This window comes from Onychostoma macrolepis, chromosome 02 (assembly GCF_012432095.1).
Source record: "Onychostoma macrolepis isolate SWU-2019 chromosome 02, ASM1243209v1, whole genome shotgun sequence".
NCBI lineage: Eukaryota > Metazoa > Chordata > Actinopteri > Cypriniformes > Cyprinidae > Onychostoma > Onychostoma macrolepis.
In genome coordinates this window covers 4,297,279-4,314,102 of record NC_081156.1, presented here as the reverse complement: position 1 = coordinate 4,314,102, position 16,824 = coordinate 4,297,279, and the positions used below count along the sequence as shown (strand labels likewise).

At 40.9% G+C, this 16,824-nt stretch overlaps 1 protein-coding gene across 1 annotated transcript in view; it reads left to right on the top strand.

The window, feature by feature from the left end:
- Positions 1-16,824, top strand: part of LOC131521757 (uncharacterized) — a 71,585-nt gene that overhangs the window by 36,351 nt on the left and 18,410 nt on the right. The window contains exons 55-57 of the mRNA XM_058746792.1: positions 2,933-3,137; positions 3,483-3,670; positions 4,102-4,199. Of these exons, the coding sequence (XP_058602775.1) occupies positions 2,933-3,137; positions 3,483-3,670; positions 4,102-4,199 (491 nt within the window). The remainder of the gene's footprint in view (positions 1-2,932; positions 3,138-3,482; positions 3,671-4,101; positions 4,200-16,824) is intronic.

Here is a 16,824-nt window from a genome sequence, read left to right as displayed (position 1 = left end):
AAAAAAAGTGTAATGAGCATTTTAGAATCAAATACATACCCTTTCAAAAGTTTGGGGTCATTATTTATTTATTTATTTATTTATTTTTATTAACTTTTATTCAGCAATTTAATTCAGCACATTTATAAAAAGTGACTGTAAAAGTGACCGTAAAGTATAATGTAATGAAAGATTTCTAAATGATGTTTTTTGAATGTTCATTTCATCCTGAATAAAAGTGTATCATGGTTTGAACAATAATATCAATCAGTACAATTGTTTTCAACTTTGATAATAATAAGAAATGTTTCTTGAGCACCAAATCAGTATATTTACTCTAGTAACATATTTGGTAACACTGAAGACTGAGTAATGGCTGCTGAAAATTCAGCTTTGCCATTCCAGGAATAAATTATATTTGAAAATATATTAAAACAGAAAACCATCATTTTGAATTGTAATATTTTACAATGTTACATTTTTACTGTATTTTTGATCAAATAAATGCAGTCTTGATGAGAATAAAAGACTTATTTCAAAACCATTAGGAAATCGTACTAACCCCAAACTTTTGGAAGGTAGTGTGTATTTAATAAATCTCTCAACCAAGGTGCATCCTGGGTTGCTTTTCAAAAGGGATTGAAGGAGTTTCCATATATGCCAGACTATTTGCTCCAACTCATCTAAAAAACAATATTAAAATAAAACTGTAGTTTTGTATAAATTACAAATCGCTCCTGTTACAAACGTAAACTCGGTTCCCTAACATAAGGGATAAACTCATGTTTACTTTGAATACTGAAGCCTGATTTGTTCACGGTTGTGTAGCTGCACAGACAAATGGTGCTTCAACCCACCAAAAGTTGAGGAGCCAGCTGCTATATAAGTTGGCTCTGAGCGCCATTTTAATATGAGCCCCAAGCCACTAGGCTGGAGACTACATATAAGAACTTTCTCCACTTGTAGAGAAGATTAGGTAAATTAAGTGGACAAAATCCATGCCTGGAGGGCACAGACGTCCAAATTCTAAAACCTAGTGAAGGTGGATGGCGACAACCAGTCGGCGTCTGCAGAAATATCACCATTAGACATTTTTTAAAAATTAGAAAAAGTGGAGTTAGGGTTAGTTAGGACCTCCTATAGGACACTGTAAGCCCACTGAGGCATAAGCTAGGGCTATAGAGTTCACTATCCAGCAAGATAGCCTCTGCTTCATAACTGGCAGCGACTTCCGAAGCATACAAAGAGCTGCTCTGAGTGCCGAAATAGGCCAGAGAACTCCACATACATTCTAAGAGCCTGGACCGGGCAGAGTGAATTGGGACCCTGCTCATCCTCTGAATTGGGAAGAGCCAGAAGAGTAATGACTTGTGCTCTGAACGGAGTGGAGAACAGTTTAGTGCTCAAGCCAGTTGTCTTGACCATGTCTTGGCTTGAGGACGTCTCTACAGTCCTTAGATCCAAACTCAAGATGTGGAGCACTAATTGACAGTGCATGCAGGTGCAACCACTAATTGACAGTGCAACCACTCGCTTGACCAATGCTAAAGCTAAAAGGAGAGCAATCTTAAACGACAGGGGCCACAAATCGGCCAAATGGAGTGTCTCAAATGGAATGCCTCCGTAAGGCCTTGAGGATTATAGATAAGTCCCAGGTCAGTACAGTACAAGGACTAGGCAGATTCAATCTCCAAGCTCCACTCAAAAATGTAATGACAAGGTCGTTCTTGCTGACTGAATGACTGGCCAGCCACTAGAGTATGATTCGCTGCGGCTGCCATGTATACTTTGAGGGTGGAAGGGGTGCGCCCCCTATCCTGCAACTCTTGCAAGAAGGTTAACACGGATGACACGTCACAAAAAGATGAATCCACATTTCGTGCTACACACCAGTCAGAAAAGACTGACCATTTAAGGGTGTAGATGCATCCTGTAGACCTGGCTCAAGCCTGCAAAATGGTTTTAGTCACACTCACGGGGAGCTGTACGCTCCTAGATTCAGTCTGTCCAGCACGTGAACTGCTCTCAGTGAGAGTAGTTTACCCTGTGCCCATAAAAGGAGGTGTCGAGTCATCCTGTAGAGGGGGAGTGACCTGAGACCTCCTTGGTGATTTATAAAAGCTTCCAACGTCATCATGTCTGAGTGGACCAAGACGTGGTGCCCCTTAGGAAGGTTTTTAGGGCTAGAAAAGATTCCAGTCTCGAGGCAGTTGATGTACAAGCATCATTCCAAGTCTGCCCAGGAGCCGAACGCTGGTCTGCCCTTGTACAGTGCTCCCCAACCCGAGTTGGAGGCATCTGTAGTGAGATGCTTCCTTCTGGAGGTCAGTCCCAATGGGATTCCTGACTGAAACAGGCAAGAGATTTTCCAAGGGGCTCTGATGCAATGGTGGGTGACCCTGAGGTGAAAACGCCCCAGACACCAAGCATGGGATGGTACATTGGCTTCGAACCAATATTGCAGGGGAGTCACACTCACAGCATGACATTTGCAACAACATTGCTGGAAATGTGAGAAATTTGCTCAGGAATTTCCTCCTGTTGTTGCCGGATTGCCGCATAGTAAGTGCTTGTTGGAGGCGTTCTTCCGCTGCTGTGGCTTTTCTATGGCGAGCAGGTGTAATGGCGCTCAGAGCCGATTTATGTAGCAGTTGGCTCCTCCCCTTTTGGCAAGTTGATGCGCCATTTGTTCATGCAGCTACATGAACGTGAACAAATCAGGCTTCAGTGTTCAGAGTAAACAGGAGTTTACCCTGTAAGTGGTCAATGCACTGTTTGAGACCGTTCGAAAAGGAAGAAAGTATACTGTTCAATCTGAATGTTTCAAACATAAATTCATTTGAGTGTGACCAATTGTTTAGACTTAGGAAATATTTCCATCTACAAAAAGGAAACTATCAAATATCATGTTAATCATGTATCATTACTTACACTGATGCTATCTGTCTTCTAGGCAGGGGACAGTATGTTCCTGTTGGAGTTGAGTGAGGGGCCGCTGTCTCTGACCCAGCGAGCCGAGACTCTGCTGCTGCAGAGAGCAGGAGCGCTGTGGAAAGCGTGGACCACTGGCCCGCTCCGACACACGCTCACACACAGCCTTCCGCATACGCTTCATGTCCTAAATCTCATATCTCAACAGGTCCAACAAGAACTCAGGAGTGAGTTTGCTCTGTCAAGTTTTGTTTGTCACTAATCATTTATTCAGGTTCCCACTGATTTTATTTACAATCACATGCACAGTTTTCTTTGAGCTGCACTGGGTGAATGACAGGAAACACACCTTTATTTTATAAAACCCAGGGCACGCTTAAGTAATTTTCTGGCAATGTGAGATTACGTTATCAGTAATTGATCTTGACAGCGTTATAGTGGCATCACTGCATAAGCATCTGTAAACCAGTCACAATTATGCACCAGCACAACTGTGGTTTCATGTCAGAACCTTTCACTTGGAAATGCCTGTCAGTGTGTATTAGTGTTATTGAAGTTTTAATTTCTTCCAGAACCCCTGGCCACTCTAGCTGGAGCGTACCACGATGTGACAGGGGTGCGTTTGGACACCGCGTGGCAGCAAGGAGTGCAGCTGTGGACCAGAGAGCTGACTGAGCTTTTGCCTGCAATACTTCACGATCCTCACCTGAGGGCACCGTCGCTGACCACATTGCATGTTGCCATCTTTGCAATGGACATGGCAAGAAAGATGCATTAATTTGTTTTCCTGCAGTTATGGGGGTGATGTTTACGTGACACCATTTTCAACTAAAAACTGAAAACTTTTTATGCATTCATTTATGGGCCAGAAAACGCAAACTTCTGAAAACATGCCATGTCTTTGAAAGAAATATTATTATCATCTCTGTGTAAACTACAAAAATGTGAATTTGTAAAAACAGTGGCATCATGCGCATTACATGTTTGGTCTATGGGCATGCACAAGCCTCTTTACAAAGTGACATCACCAACTACTGGCCTGGCATACATAATACAGCATTTTAGTAGTTTTTGTTGATCCATGTGAAGTGGGATTATTTGTCATCTGTGAATTAAACTTTTCTGTTTTTGGTACATCATAGTTGTGTAAAACCTTAATAAGAGGGTGATGATGTATGTCATGTTCTTCAGGTGAGCCAGCAGACCTTTCAGTGGATGGAAGCCCGATTGGCTGCCATGCTAGTGGGTATCAGAAGACAGCTTGCACTAATGTACCAGTTCTCTAAAAGGTATGTAGTAAATCTGCCAGAAACATGGCCCATCATTGTTTGTTGTGCCCGAACAAGGGTTGCTCACTGAACTTGGCTGGTGTGATTCACGTGCTGGTGTGTTTGGGACACATTTACAGTATGTCATCCCCTTGACTATGTCTGTGTGACTTTGTATAAAATTAGTCTCTTAAAGTCTCTTTAAAAACATTTCAGTCATGACAACTCTCGGAAAAGTCTCTCCCCAACAGAGCTGGGAGAAAAAAACAAAGCAATTGATTATGTATGCTGCTGCTATATAATAATAATACGCTTAAATCATCCCTATAGGCAGAAGGGATATAAAAGATAAAACCCCCCAGAACAAGCAGATCTATTGCCAAGACATATGTACTGCTGCTGCTCCGGAGAGCCGTGAGACCGTGTGTTTGCTATCTATGTGAGCCTGGGCCAGCTTTGCCGAATGGCTTAACGCTAGTGAACTATGGCTGTGTGTACCTGATCGGTTGACCAGATAGCTTAAACTAGTGACCTGAGTTAAATGTGTTTCTGGGCTAATGGAGCCCAGATAAATTAACTAGGGGCTTAACAATGTTGAACCTGGGTGATGTACCCTTAGGTTTATTTAACTAATGACCTAAATAACTATGTGTGTCTGAGCCAATAGCTCAAACTTACCTAGGTAGAAACGCGCACTGTGTGTGTCATTAACAAACGGAATCACACTGTAGGCTGATAGATTAAGTACCCCCAGCAACCACCTGACTCGGGCTCAGCGGCCTGAGCAAGTAGTTTTAAATTTGTCATTAAAGTTTTTTGGGTTTTTTTCTAAAGTTACTGCAATGGAAATACTTACCTTTGACTTATTAATAGCTAACAAAATATTTAGCAAAAGAAAGAATCACTGTACTCCCTGTAGTTGTGGTGTCATATGCCCAGGACTAATTCTGCCTCAAAGCAGCTGCTCATTTATTTTGATAATTTAAAATATTTATATTGCATATTGAGAACAATAAATGTTTGCATTATGAACACATCATTGCTAAATGCATGGCTCGTTCCAGAAAGGTCTTGAGCAAGACACTACAGTGACTATATTTAAATGCAGTTGTCTGCTTTTATATTATTGTGTCCAAATTAAAATTGCTACGTAGTAATGCTGTGCATGCTGCTGCTGAGAAATCTCGATGACTGAATGCCTATGCAAGCTGCTACTACCACACAGAGACTGACTGCTGAGAGCTCCATTAATTAGGCATATAAGTAGCTAGGCGAATGCCTACTTTACTCTAACACGGTGTCTACTCCAGACGCCAGCGGGAGTCAATAAACCTGTTACGATCGGTAAAGCTGTCCGCAATGTATACAGTGCGATACGGCCAATGCAACAAAACTTCTGCTACTGCTGCTATTGATAATATTCACTAACATTGCAATACTGTGTTGAAATAAATGCTGTTGCCGTCAATGATATTCACAATGTTGTAGTAGGAATTTACTGTGCGAGCTGTTGCGGTTGTAATATTTAATCAGAATTTGCGAAGCATAAACTACTGCTGCTGTGCGAAACCTGCTGTAAGCCCTGTTTAATAAGCGAAGTAATAAATGCCTGTTGCACTTAAAAGAGTTAATTAACCCTCCATGAGTTATCACTAAATTTTCATGCAACTAAAGTGCTTTCTGCTATACAGCAACAATAATAATATGACTTGCTATGCATGCTATGCATGCTGCTGCTAATATTATTTCTAACCTTGCATCTGAATTTTCTATGCAAGCTATACAATTTGCTAACAATGCGATCTGAATAGCTATGCATACTGCTGCACGAAAGTACTTAGAATTGCTACTGCCCCTTTATTAAATAACAAAACACAACCAATTAATGCTGATTTTGCTTTGAAGATTTCCATAAACCCTGTTGAATTGAATAGCAAAGTAATAAAATGCCTAAATCTCCTAAAGTTCGCTACCATCCAAACGTTATCTTTTCAGTGAATTTCATGCAAGTAAATGTACTTTCTGCTGCCGATGCTATATTAGCAACAATGATGATTGGATTGCCATGCAGACTGCCGCTAATATTTCTAACATTGCGTCTGAATTGCTATGCGTGCTGCTGCTATATAAATTCACTAAACTAGCGATCTGAATAGCTATGCATACTGCTACTACAGCTGCACGACTGTACTTAGAAATGCTATAAGTGTCTTTATTAGCAAGCAAATGGAATCAAATAATACCTATTTCACTTTGAAGAGTTCATAAAATCTACTGTATGCCTTAAATAAGCAAAGAAATAAAATGCCTATGTCACTTTAAAGAGTTACTTACCCCATGCGTTACCACTGAAATTTCAAGCAACTGAAGTACTTTCTGCTGCCGCTGCAGCAAGAAATTTCTGTAGAAATTTGCTATGCATGCTGCTGCTATTAAATTCGTTATGTGCAATCTGAATAACTATGGATACTGCTGCTACAGCTGCACAAGGTACTTAGAATTGCTATTAGCCCCTTTTAAATAACGAAACGCGAATGATGCCTATTCGCTTGAAGAGTTCACATACCATCCATTTGTGTCACTGAAACTTCAGCAATTGTAAGTCGCTTTGTGTGAAAGCCTCTGCAAAATTAATACATGTAAATGTGAACCACGGTCTACCTACTGCTGCTTCAACTAAACGCTTGATTTGATTTGCTACGCATACTGCTATTAATATTTCGCTAATAACGCAATCTGAAATTCTATGGATATTACTGCTACACTCCATAAAAGTACTAGAATTGCTGTAGCCCGTCCATGCATAATCACTGAAATTTCATGCAACTAAAAGTACTTTCTGCTGCCCCTGCTATATTAGCAAATGCTCATTGGTTGCTATGCAGACTGCTGATAATATTTATTTCTAACATTGCATCTGAATTTGCTATGCCATTCTGCTGCTATTAAATTCGCTAAAAATTGCGATCTGAATAGCTATGCATACTGCTGCTACAGCTGCACAAAGTACTTAGAATTAATATGAGCATCTTTATTAAAGAATGAAATGCAAACGAATAATGCCTATTTCACTTTAAAGAGTTCACAAAATCGCTGTACACCCTGTTAAATAAATGAAGTAATAAAAGCGTATTTCAATTTTAAAGAGTTACTTACCCCATGTACTGTCACTGAAATTTCATGCAACCAGACTTTATGCTGCTGCTATAAACAACAGTAATAATTTGACTTGATTTGCTGTGCATACTGCTCAGGGCCGTTTCTAGCCAATTTGACGCCCTAGGCGAAATCCCTATTGCCCCCAAATTATATAAATATATATATATATATATATATATATATAAATTTTTATATATATATATATATATATATATATTATTTTCAGACACCAGTTTCTTGTTACATTCAAATTGGTTGTCATAGTAACGATACTAATTTGTGGAGATTGAGTTCCACAAATCTGAATGCTTTATTTGTAAATTGACTTAAGATAAACATTTTGCACAATTTATTATCTGTAATATCATTGTGTTGCCACTAGATGGCTGTATAGCCCTATGTAAAAATCCCTAGTAGCTAAGACATTGCACATAATTTACACATAAATCACACATAAATTAATTTTATTACATTTGGATACATGTTTATATACCATCAATGCCTACTTTTTGTCTTTATCTGTTTTTTGTTCAATTGTTTTGTTGTTGTTACTTGAAACATTGATTTAAAGTGTCAGTTATTGCATTATTATTTCAGTCAAACCTATAAAACCCTTTGTTGCCCCAAACTACATATAAAAGCCTGATCAGTGGCATAAAAGTAATCAATACAGCTACTTAATCCTTTGCTACTCATTAACGCGTGAACTTCCCCTTTAAATAACGTGACGCTCTGCCCTCTATGTGTGTGTGACGCTTCTCTCATTAAGTGCTGTGTTAGAATTGAATGAATTGATCAGCATTTCGACACCTCAATAAGGATGTATTAAACTCGACAAAGCAGTTTAATAAAGGATTTATTGATCTCGTGAATTAGCGGATTTTATTTTTTTTAATTGGCTGTTAAAGTTTATATGGGAATATTACATGACACGCTGATCCTTTAACAATGCATTGGCGCAAAAAACGCACACCTTTTGGACAAATCTCGCAACACGATTAATCAACTGCCACAAATACTGCCTAAACAAAATACTGATTTTGTGCACTTTATTTACTGTACCAATATTTTAAATTGGCCTTTGAGCTTTATTGCATGGCAAAAAAAAAAAAACGTTACCTTGCCAAAGCACTGACAGAGCCCATTGATTTAATGGCGTTGATGAGCGCTCCAAATGCAAGCATGCAACAATCAGGCAGCAATTCAGAGTGCTCTGGTCAGATTGACAGTACTCTGGCCCAATGATGTTGGGGATCCAGTGGGGGCGGCAGTCATATTTCAGGGTGACCGTGCCACTCTTTATCACAACCCTGCTAAAATGTAGTACCAGTACGTGCGCTCATTGGCGCCCCTTCAGCTGGTGGCGCCCTAGGCGACCGCCTAGCTCGCCTATGCCTAGAAACGGTACTGATACTGCTATTAACAATTCGCTAACATCGCGATCTGAATTCTATGATACTGCTAATTTCTGTTGCTCATAAGTTGTTATGGTTAAATGGGTAAGGCTGATGGCAGCATGACGTTTATGAAGACGGTTATACGGGTTCACCTTGCTTAAACTGTGAACAATGTGAAACGCCAACTGCAACCGACCTCACTAGTGAGGTGTGCATCTGAAGTGATCCGTTCGTGGTTAATGTAGAAATGAATGCCCACAGAAGATATTAAAAGCATTGCGATTTCGGGCAAATATGGTAATCCCCAATTCACTTTACTGTTCTAAAATCTGCGACGCTTGACATTGTATTCTCACATGAGTTACATGACAAGGAAAACTGCTTGCTGCTGCTGCTGTTATATGAATGAATGAGGCATTTATATAGCGCTTTATTGTGTATTGCAATACACCCAAAGCGCTATACAATCATGTGGGGGGTCTCTCCTCAACCACCACCAGTGTGCAGCATCCACTTGGATGATGCGACGGCAGCCACAGAACAACGGTGCCAGTGCGCTCACCACACCAGCTACAGGTGGAGAGGAGAGAGTGTCATAGAGCCAATCAAGTGGATGGGGATTATTGGGAAGCCATGATTGACAAGGGCCAGTGGAGGGAATTTGGCCAGGACACCGGGGTGCACCCCTACACTTTAAGATGAGTGTCATGGGATTTTTAATGACCACAGAGAGTCAGGACGTCTCATCCGAAAGACGGTGCTTTTTTACAGTATAGTGTCCCCATCACTATACTGGGTGTTAGGACCCACACAGACTGCAGGGTGAGCACCCCCTGCTGGCCTCACTAACACCTCTTCCAAGAGCAACCTAGTTTTCCCAGGAGGTCTCCCATCCAGGTACTGACCAGGCTCAGCCCTGCTTAGCTTCCATGGGCAACCGGTCTTGGGCTGAACACACATGCCTAGTAATTACTCCTAATGCGAATACCCTGCACAAAGTTTTACAACTTGTATGTTTTCTAATTCAAGAATGAAAACTGACAAATGCAAAATTGCACTGAAATCAGAGTGAAGACCGTTTACTTATCTAGCTGTTGGGCTTCAGAGAACTCTGAAAGCCCGCTGCAGGAATTTCAGTGGATACTACCCAGCCATATAAATGCAAGGCATTAAGCTCATTGGCTGCATGTCCAGCATGAACCAATCAGCTTGTGCCAAGTCGTTTAACTCTTTGAATATTATCAGTTACGTTAACAACCTGTCAGCTTGCGCCATCTAGAGTTTCATGGCTGAACTATTTATTTTTAAAAACTTAATTTTGATGAGCTCATCAAACATTCTGGTTAATATAAGTACCTTTGCAACTACATGTTAAAGGGGTCATCGGATGCCCATTTTCCACATGTTGATAAGATTCTTTAGGGTTTTAATGAAATGTCTATAACAGAAAAGCCTGATCTGAGAAAGTTATTATTTTTACTGGGGATTAAAAAATTTAAAAAAAGCACTGGGTGGATTTTTATCATTATAGGGTAGATGTGTACACAAACTGCCAACACACATTTATTTTCAAACAACATGTAAAAGTGAATTTTGCATCCGATGACCCCTTTAACGAATTCTCATTAAAGTATTAGTAGAGTATCAGTAGACTTACTAAAGTTATTTATAGTTTATTTATGTTTGGGGACCATCAAAATAAAGTGTTACCCAAAAAAAAATGCTCCTTGAACCCAATCGTTCTTAACCAAAAGAAAACATTACAGGGATATTTCACCCAAATATGAAAATTCTGTCATTAATTACTCACCTTCATGTCGTTCCAAACCCGTAAGACCTTTTTTAATCTCCGGACTACAAATTAAGATATTCTTAATGAAATCCGAGAGCTTTCTGACCCTGCATAGACAGCAACGCCACATATTCAAGGCCCAGAAAGGTAGTAAGGACATTGTTAAAATAGTCCATGTTATGAAGCTTTGAGAATAGTTTTTGTGAATAAAGAAAACAAAAATAATGAATTTATTCAACAGTATCTTCTCTTCTGTATCAGTCTTTGACGCGCATTCACGACAGTACCACAGCGGATACATGTGCATTCCTCTGCTTGTAAACAAGATGCAGCACATCCAGGTTCTACATCAGAATGCCGGCTCCTCCATCAGCAGCACCACATATATGCACTGTGGTATTCTCGTGTAAGTGTATTGAAGGCTGACATGGAAGAGAAGAAATTGTTACAGTAAATGAAGTCATTATTTTTGTTTTCTTTGCACACAAAAAGTATTCTTTCATAAAATTAAGGTTGAACCACCTCTGAAGATGAACCAAGTTGAATGAAGGTTTTATGGGTTTGGAACGACATGAGGGTGATTAATTAAAGGCTAACTAAACCCCTGGTTAGAGCCTAACTCCACCCACTGGCAATATTTGAAAAATGCTGGAAAAGTGGGCAGAGCCCAGCGGAGACAGAGGGGATGAACCGAGGGCGGGGCTGAGCTAACTTAATGCTATCCTAACTGATACAATACTATGCTACTAACTATGCTTCTAACAATACTACACTAACAACTGTATGCTAATTAACTAACTAGGCTACACGAAATAATCTAAACAACTATATAAATGGCTATGCCAACTAGATGCTAATATACGCTATCCTGATCGTTTTCAATACTCGCAATTCCAACTCCTGACTCGCTACAGTGGTTTTGACAGAACAATATGTTTTTATACCAGGGGCTGAGCCTATGCCAAGGGCGTGGTGAGCTCGTGCAGGGGCATGGTTAGGAAGTGCCATCATAAGTCACAGGGGTATGCAACGTCCAATAGGAAAATTCAACTGCATTAGCCACCGTTCAACCTGAAGAGGGCAGCACTCAGACGTTTTTACACCATATATTGTAGAATTAAAACACTTTATAACCAAATGTCAAAACATTTACTCGAATCAATGCACAGCACTAATAAAGACAGTCTTACAGATCATTAACTCAAAAAAAGTTGATTTAGGGTTTAGTTACCCTTTAATGACAGAATTTTCATTTTTGTGTGAACTATCCCTTTAAGTAGTTTGCCATAATCTTTCATTATTATTTCTTTGGGAGAAAAAAAAACGGCTTATTGTAAAATGTTTGACTAAGAACACAGGCAAAACTGGAACAAGCTTGGTAAACCAAAAGTTCAGGTTTTGAAATATGTAGTGCGACTCCCCAAACACCTATGATATTTATGAATTAATTTCATGATATTTATTTAAAAAAATGAACCTTGAAAAAAAGTATAACAGACCATCAGAAATACACCATCTACTGATCATAACATTCACCGCACTCCAAAAGAACAGCGTTTTGAATTTTAAGTTTGCTAGGGACCACCTGGATGTTGCGAGCACTACTGGAGCAATGTTCTGTGGGCAAGTGAGACAAAGTTTATCTGTTTACTAAATATACACAGTGGGATGTTTTGTTAAAAACAGAGCATACCAACACTAAAACCTCATCCCCAACTGTGAAGCATATGTCTGGAGAGGGATGTGGAGCTGATCTGATGCCTGAGGGAGGACTGCTACAGTCATTGAGGGACCAATGAATTTTAAGTTGTACAGCAGATTGTCAGGACATGATCTAAAACTCATGCGGTATGACCACAATCCAAAACACAGAAGTAAATCAACAACAGAATTCTCAAATTGCGTAAATTAGAATGGCCAAAGTTCTGAGCTCAATTTGATTTAAATGCTGTGGTGTGATCTGGAACAGAACGTTCAAGAAGCATCCCAACAATACACATCAGCCGAAACAACTGGGCCATACAACTCCCCTTCACCACATAAAATAAAAGATTATGTCATTATTTATAATATATATTATTTGAATACTTTTGAGCAGGATGAAGATTTGTACATTTTTCTTATTTTGCATCAGAATGTTTCCAAGAAGACAAAATAAGTACAATTTACCCAGATCTTCAAATTATAAAATTTTTCACCCCCCAGATCTTAGTGTAGTGTGTGTCCTTCTTGAGAGTCAGTGAATGTTTGAACCTTTTGCGTATGTAATAGTTGCATATGAGTCCCTCAGCTGTCATCAGTGTGAAAAGATGGATCTCAAATATATACAGTCACTGCTGGAAAAAGTTCAGATTTGCAAAAGATGCTGGAAAACCAAGAAATCTGCAGAACTTGAAGGGGTCTCATGAAACAACCTTCACAAAAAAATAAAATAAATAAAAACAATAATAATAGTCCAGTTATGGTAATGAGTTAATGAATTAAATTAAAGAATTCATCGTATATACAGTATACTTCCATTTGGATGCTATCGTGTTCTGTTCTCCATAGAAATCCATGTTAAAACTTTTTCAGTGTAACTAAATATAAAACTGTGCCTATGGTTCAGCTGTGCTGTTGTTGGCTGCCACAGTAATAGCAAGTAAGCCTACTTGTTTTGCGCACCAGCAAATCTGTCCGTGTCCAGCAGTGTATGTCTTCCATTCCGTGCCAAACAGTGACAAGAAGTCGCTGCACGGAAGAGAGGGGCAGGGTCAGCAGAGCTCATTAGCATTTAAAGCAACATGGACTAAAAAACAGCTTGCTGAAAACAGAGCTGATTTTGACAGGGGGAAAAAGGTGTTTTTTACACTACCATTGAGAAATTTTAACGAAAGTGTGTTTTTCCTTTCATTAAGACCCTAAAGAATCATATCAACTTCTGGAAAATGGACATCCGATGGCCCCTTTAACCCTTAATCACTCCTTGGGGTCTATCTGACCCCAATAGAATTTTCCTTTATTTTTTAAAAGTGTTCCCTTCATCTCAGGGGCATGAGACTCTGTGACTTTTCCTAAATATTAAATTTCCTATCTAAACACACACAAAAAATCTGGACTTGATTTGGTTGTTCTAAAGGACATTTCTGCAAATTTATGTAACGTACAATTCAAAAGACATCAGACAACAACAACAAATTCTAACCTTTGACAAAATATAGATTTTTAATATATTTTAGAATGTTTAAATATATATTCATAATATATATATATATATATATATATATATATATATATCATAAAGTTGCTAGGAGAAGTTGAAACATGAAGAAAAATTTACTTGAAACTGAACTGAAAATGAATGAGTCCCTATGGAACTCTGCTGGATATATGTGGTCATTGCACTTTCTTTCTTTAACTGTAATTCCTAAAGTTTTTCCTCTAACCTGCAGATGGCAGCATTCTATGCCTAACACATGGGCCAATATCTAGAAACCTTTTATATTTAATTTAGGTAATCATTAAGTCATTTTTCATAAGCCAATTTATGGTGTAGTTGAGTAATTGTGCAGTAAATAGGTAAAAAATACATAAATGCATAGTTGAGAAGTAAATAAAAAAAATTATGTATAGTTTATCATATAAAAAAAATTATATTTCCTTATGCAATCCGCTCTTTAAAAGATTGGGGTCTATATGACCCCGAAGAACTTAAGTGTAAAGTCTACTTGAGGAGTGATTAAGGCTTAAGTTAAAATACTTTGTGTGAAATAATAAAATAATGTGTGCTCTTATCATTTTGTAGACAAAATCCTCTTAACTTTGACCCGATTGGGAGCTGTATGTAGGATATGTGCACTTATCTGTTTTCATAGCAGCCAACCTCCAGCCCCTTCGATTGGAACCCTTACCCGCAGCGCAAATCGGACAGGCCGACATGAACCGTCGAGCATTCTGCTCCATGGACGGCCACCAAAACCGCTGCTTGATTAAAACCTATAAGTACGAGTCGCTCCAGGGTGGCAAGCTAGGCTAGAAGAGTGGCCCCACTGTAGGACGCTAGTTCGGACTGACTCGGGCACGAACAGCAGACTCTCTGGGCACCCCGCAGGGACCGTAGCGTCGCATTGCGCAGTGTGGACCTTGGACTCCACCCCCCAGGTGACAGCCGCCACAACCCGTTCGGGATGTAGAATAGCCACAGGAGGAGTGGGTCTAGCCTCAGCTTCAAAGATACGCAACAGTGCGTCAGGTTTACCATTCTTAGAGCCAGGGCGATAAGAAATGGTAAATCTGAAACCTTTCGAAAAATAATGCCCAGCAAGCCTGCCTGGAATTTATTCTCTTGGCAGTGCAGATGTACTCCAGATTCTTATGGTCAGTCCAAACAATAAATGGAAACTCCGTACCCTCTAGCCAGTGACGCCACTCTTCCAGCGCCAGCTTGACAGCTAGTAACTCCCTATTCCTGATGTCATAGTTCCGTTCCGTGGGGGTTAAACGATGAGAAAAGAAGGCGCAGGGATGTATTTTCTCGTCTGAAGATGATCTCTGAGACAACGCTGCCCCAACCCCCACCTCAGACGCATCCACCTCCACAATGAACAGCCGATCCGGGTCAGGGGTAATTAAAATGGGAGCCAAAATGAACCGACTCTTTAAACTCTCAAACGCAGTTTGGGCCTGTGATGACCAACATAATCGTTTCTTAGTGGAGGTGAGATCCGTCAGAGGAAGGGTGACCTGACTAAAGTTCCGAATGAACAGCCTGTAAAAATTCGCAAGCCCCAGAAGACGCTGGACCGCTCTACGATTATCTGGGGTGGGCCAGTCAGCAACAGCCTTTACCTTGGCGAGATCCATTCGGATACCTTCAGGCGAGAGAATAAAACCCAGGAACGGAACCGACCGTGCGTGAAACTGGCACTTCTCCACCTTGGCAAATAAACGATTCTCCAGCAGCCTGACGTGCTGGACATGATCGCTCTTGTTCTGGGAGAAGATCAGGATTTTGTCAATGTACACAAAAACAAACCTATCGACCTTGTCTCTGAGCACGTCGTTGACGAGTGCCTGGGAGACCACCGGGGAGTTTGAAAGGCCTGACCAAATATTCAAAATGCCCTGTATGGGTGTTAAAGGCGTCCATTCGTCCCCCTCCCTAATCAGAACCAAGTGATAAGCACTGCGGAGGTCCAACTTTGTAAAGATGGTTGCCCCCTGCAAGAGCTTGAAGGCCGATGACATCAACGGCAAAGGGTAATGATTCTTTACCGTGATGTCATTCAACCCCCGATAGTCGATACAGGGAACCATCCTTCTTCTCCACGGAGAAGAACCCCGCCCCAGCTGGAGAGGAAGAGGGACGGATAATGCCTGCTACCAGAGAATCGTGAATATACCTCTCCATGGCCTCCCTCTCCGGTCCAGACAGAAAGTAAAGGCGCACCTTAGGTGGAGAAGTACCAGGCAAGAGGTCAGTCGCACTGTCGTACGGGCGGTGCAGAGGCAGAGATGAAGCTCGGGACTTACTGACTTACTCTCAAGTCGTGGTAAGCCTCCGGTACATCCGCCAGGCTCACCGGCTCCTCCTGCAACACAGAACAAGACATGACCAGGGAAAATGCAGCACCCAAACATTGAGCTAAATAGAAAGGGCTCCAAGCCAATCAATATGGGGGTTAGGTTAAACCAACCAGGTGTGACCCAACACCACTGGAGCGGTGGGCGAGTGAATAAGGAGGAATAGGATCTCCTCAGCATGATTACCAGACAAAGTTAACGTAACAAACTTAGTGACATGGGTAATATTAGTGAGTAGGATGCCACAAAGAGTCCTAGCAGAAATAGGTTCGGCCAGGCCAACAGACCAAATCCCCAGGTATGTGGCCAATCCAGAATCCATAAAATCGCCTTCCGCTCTAGAGTTGATTAACGCAGAAACCTGGAAAACAGCTCCCCTGAACCGTAATGAAGCTTGAAACTCTGAACGACAACCAGATGGCAGTCGAGTAGTCGTGACGCTCACCATATGCTCTCCCTTGCGTGATAAGCGTCGCCCAGCTACAGGGCACGAAGCTGTCACATGACCCGCCTCACCGCAGTAGAGACTGATTGGTGACGCAGTTGCTCCCCCACAGTCAACTGTGCTCTTCCGACCTGCATAGGCTCCTCCTCCGGGAGGACGAGGCGTTGAGACAACGTGTCACAAGCTGTTACCGGCTCAGCGCCCGTGACGCGCTCGCGGGGAAACCCCCCTCTTCGGTGCCGGGAACGGAGAGCAATCTGGTCGTCAACTCGAATGGCGAGGTCGATCAAC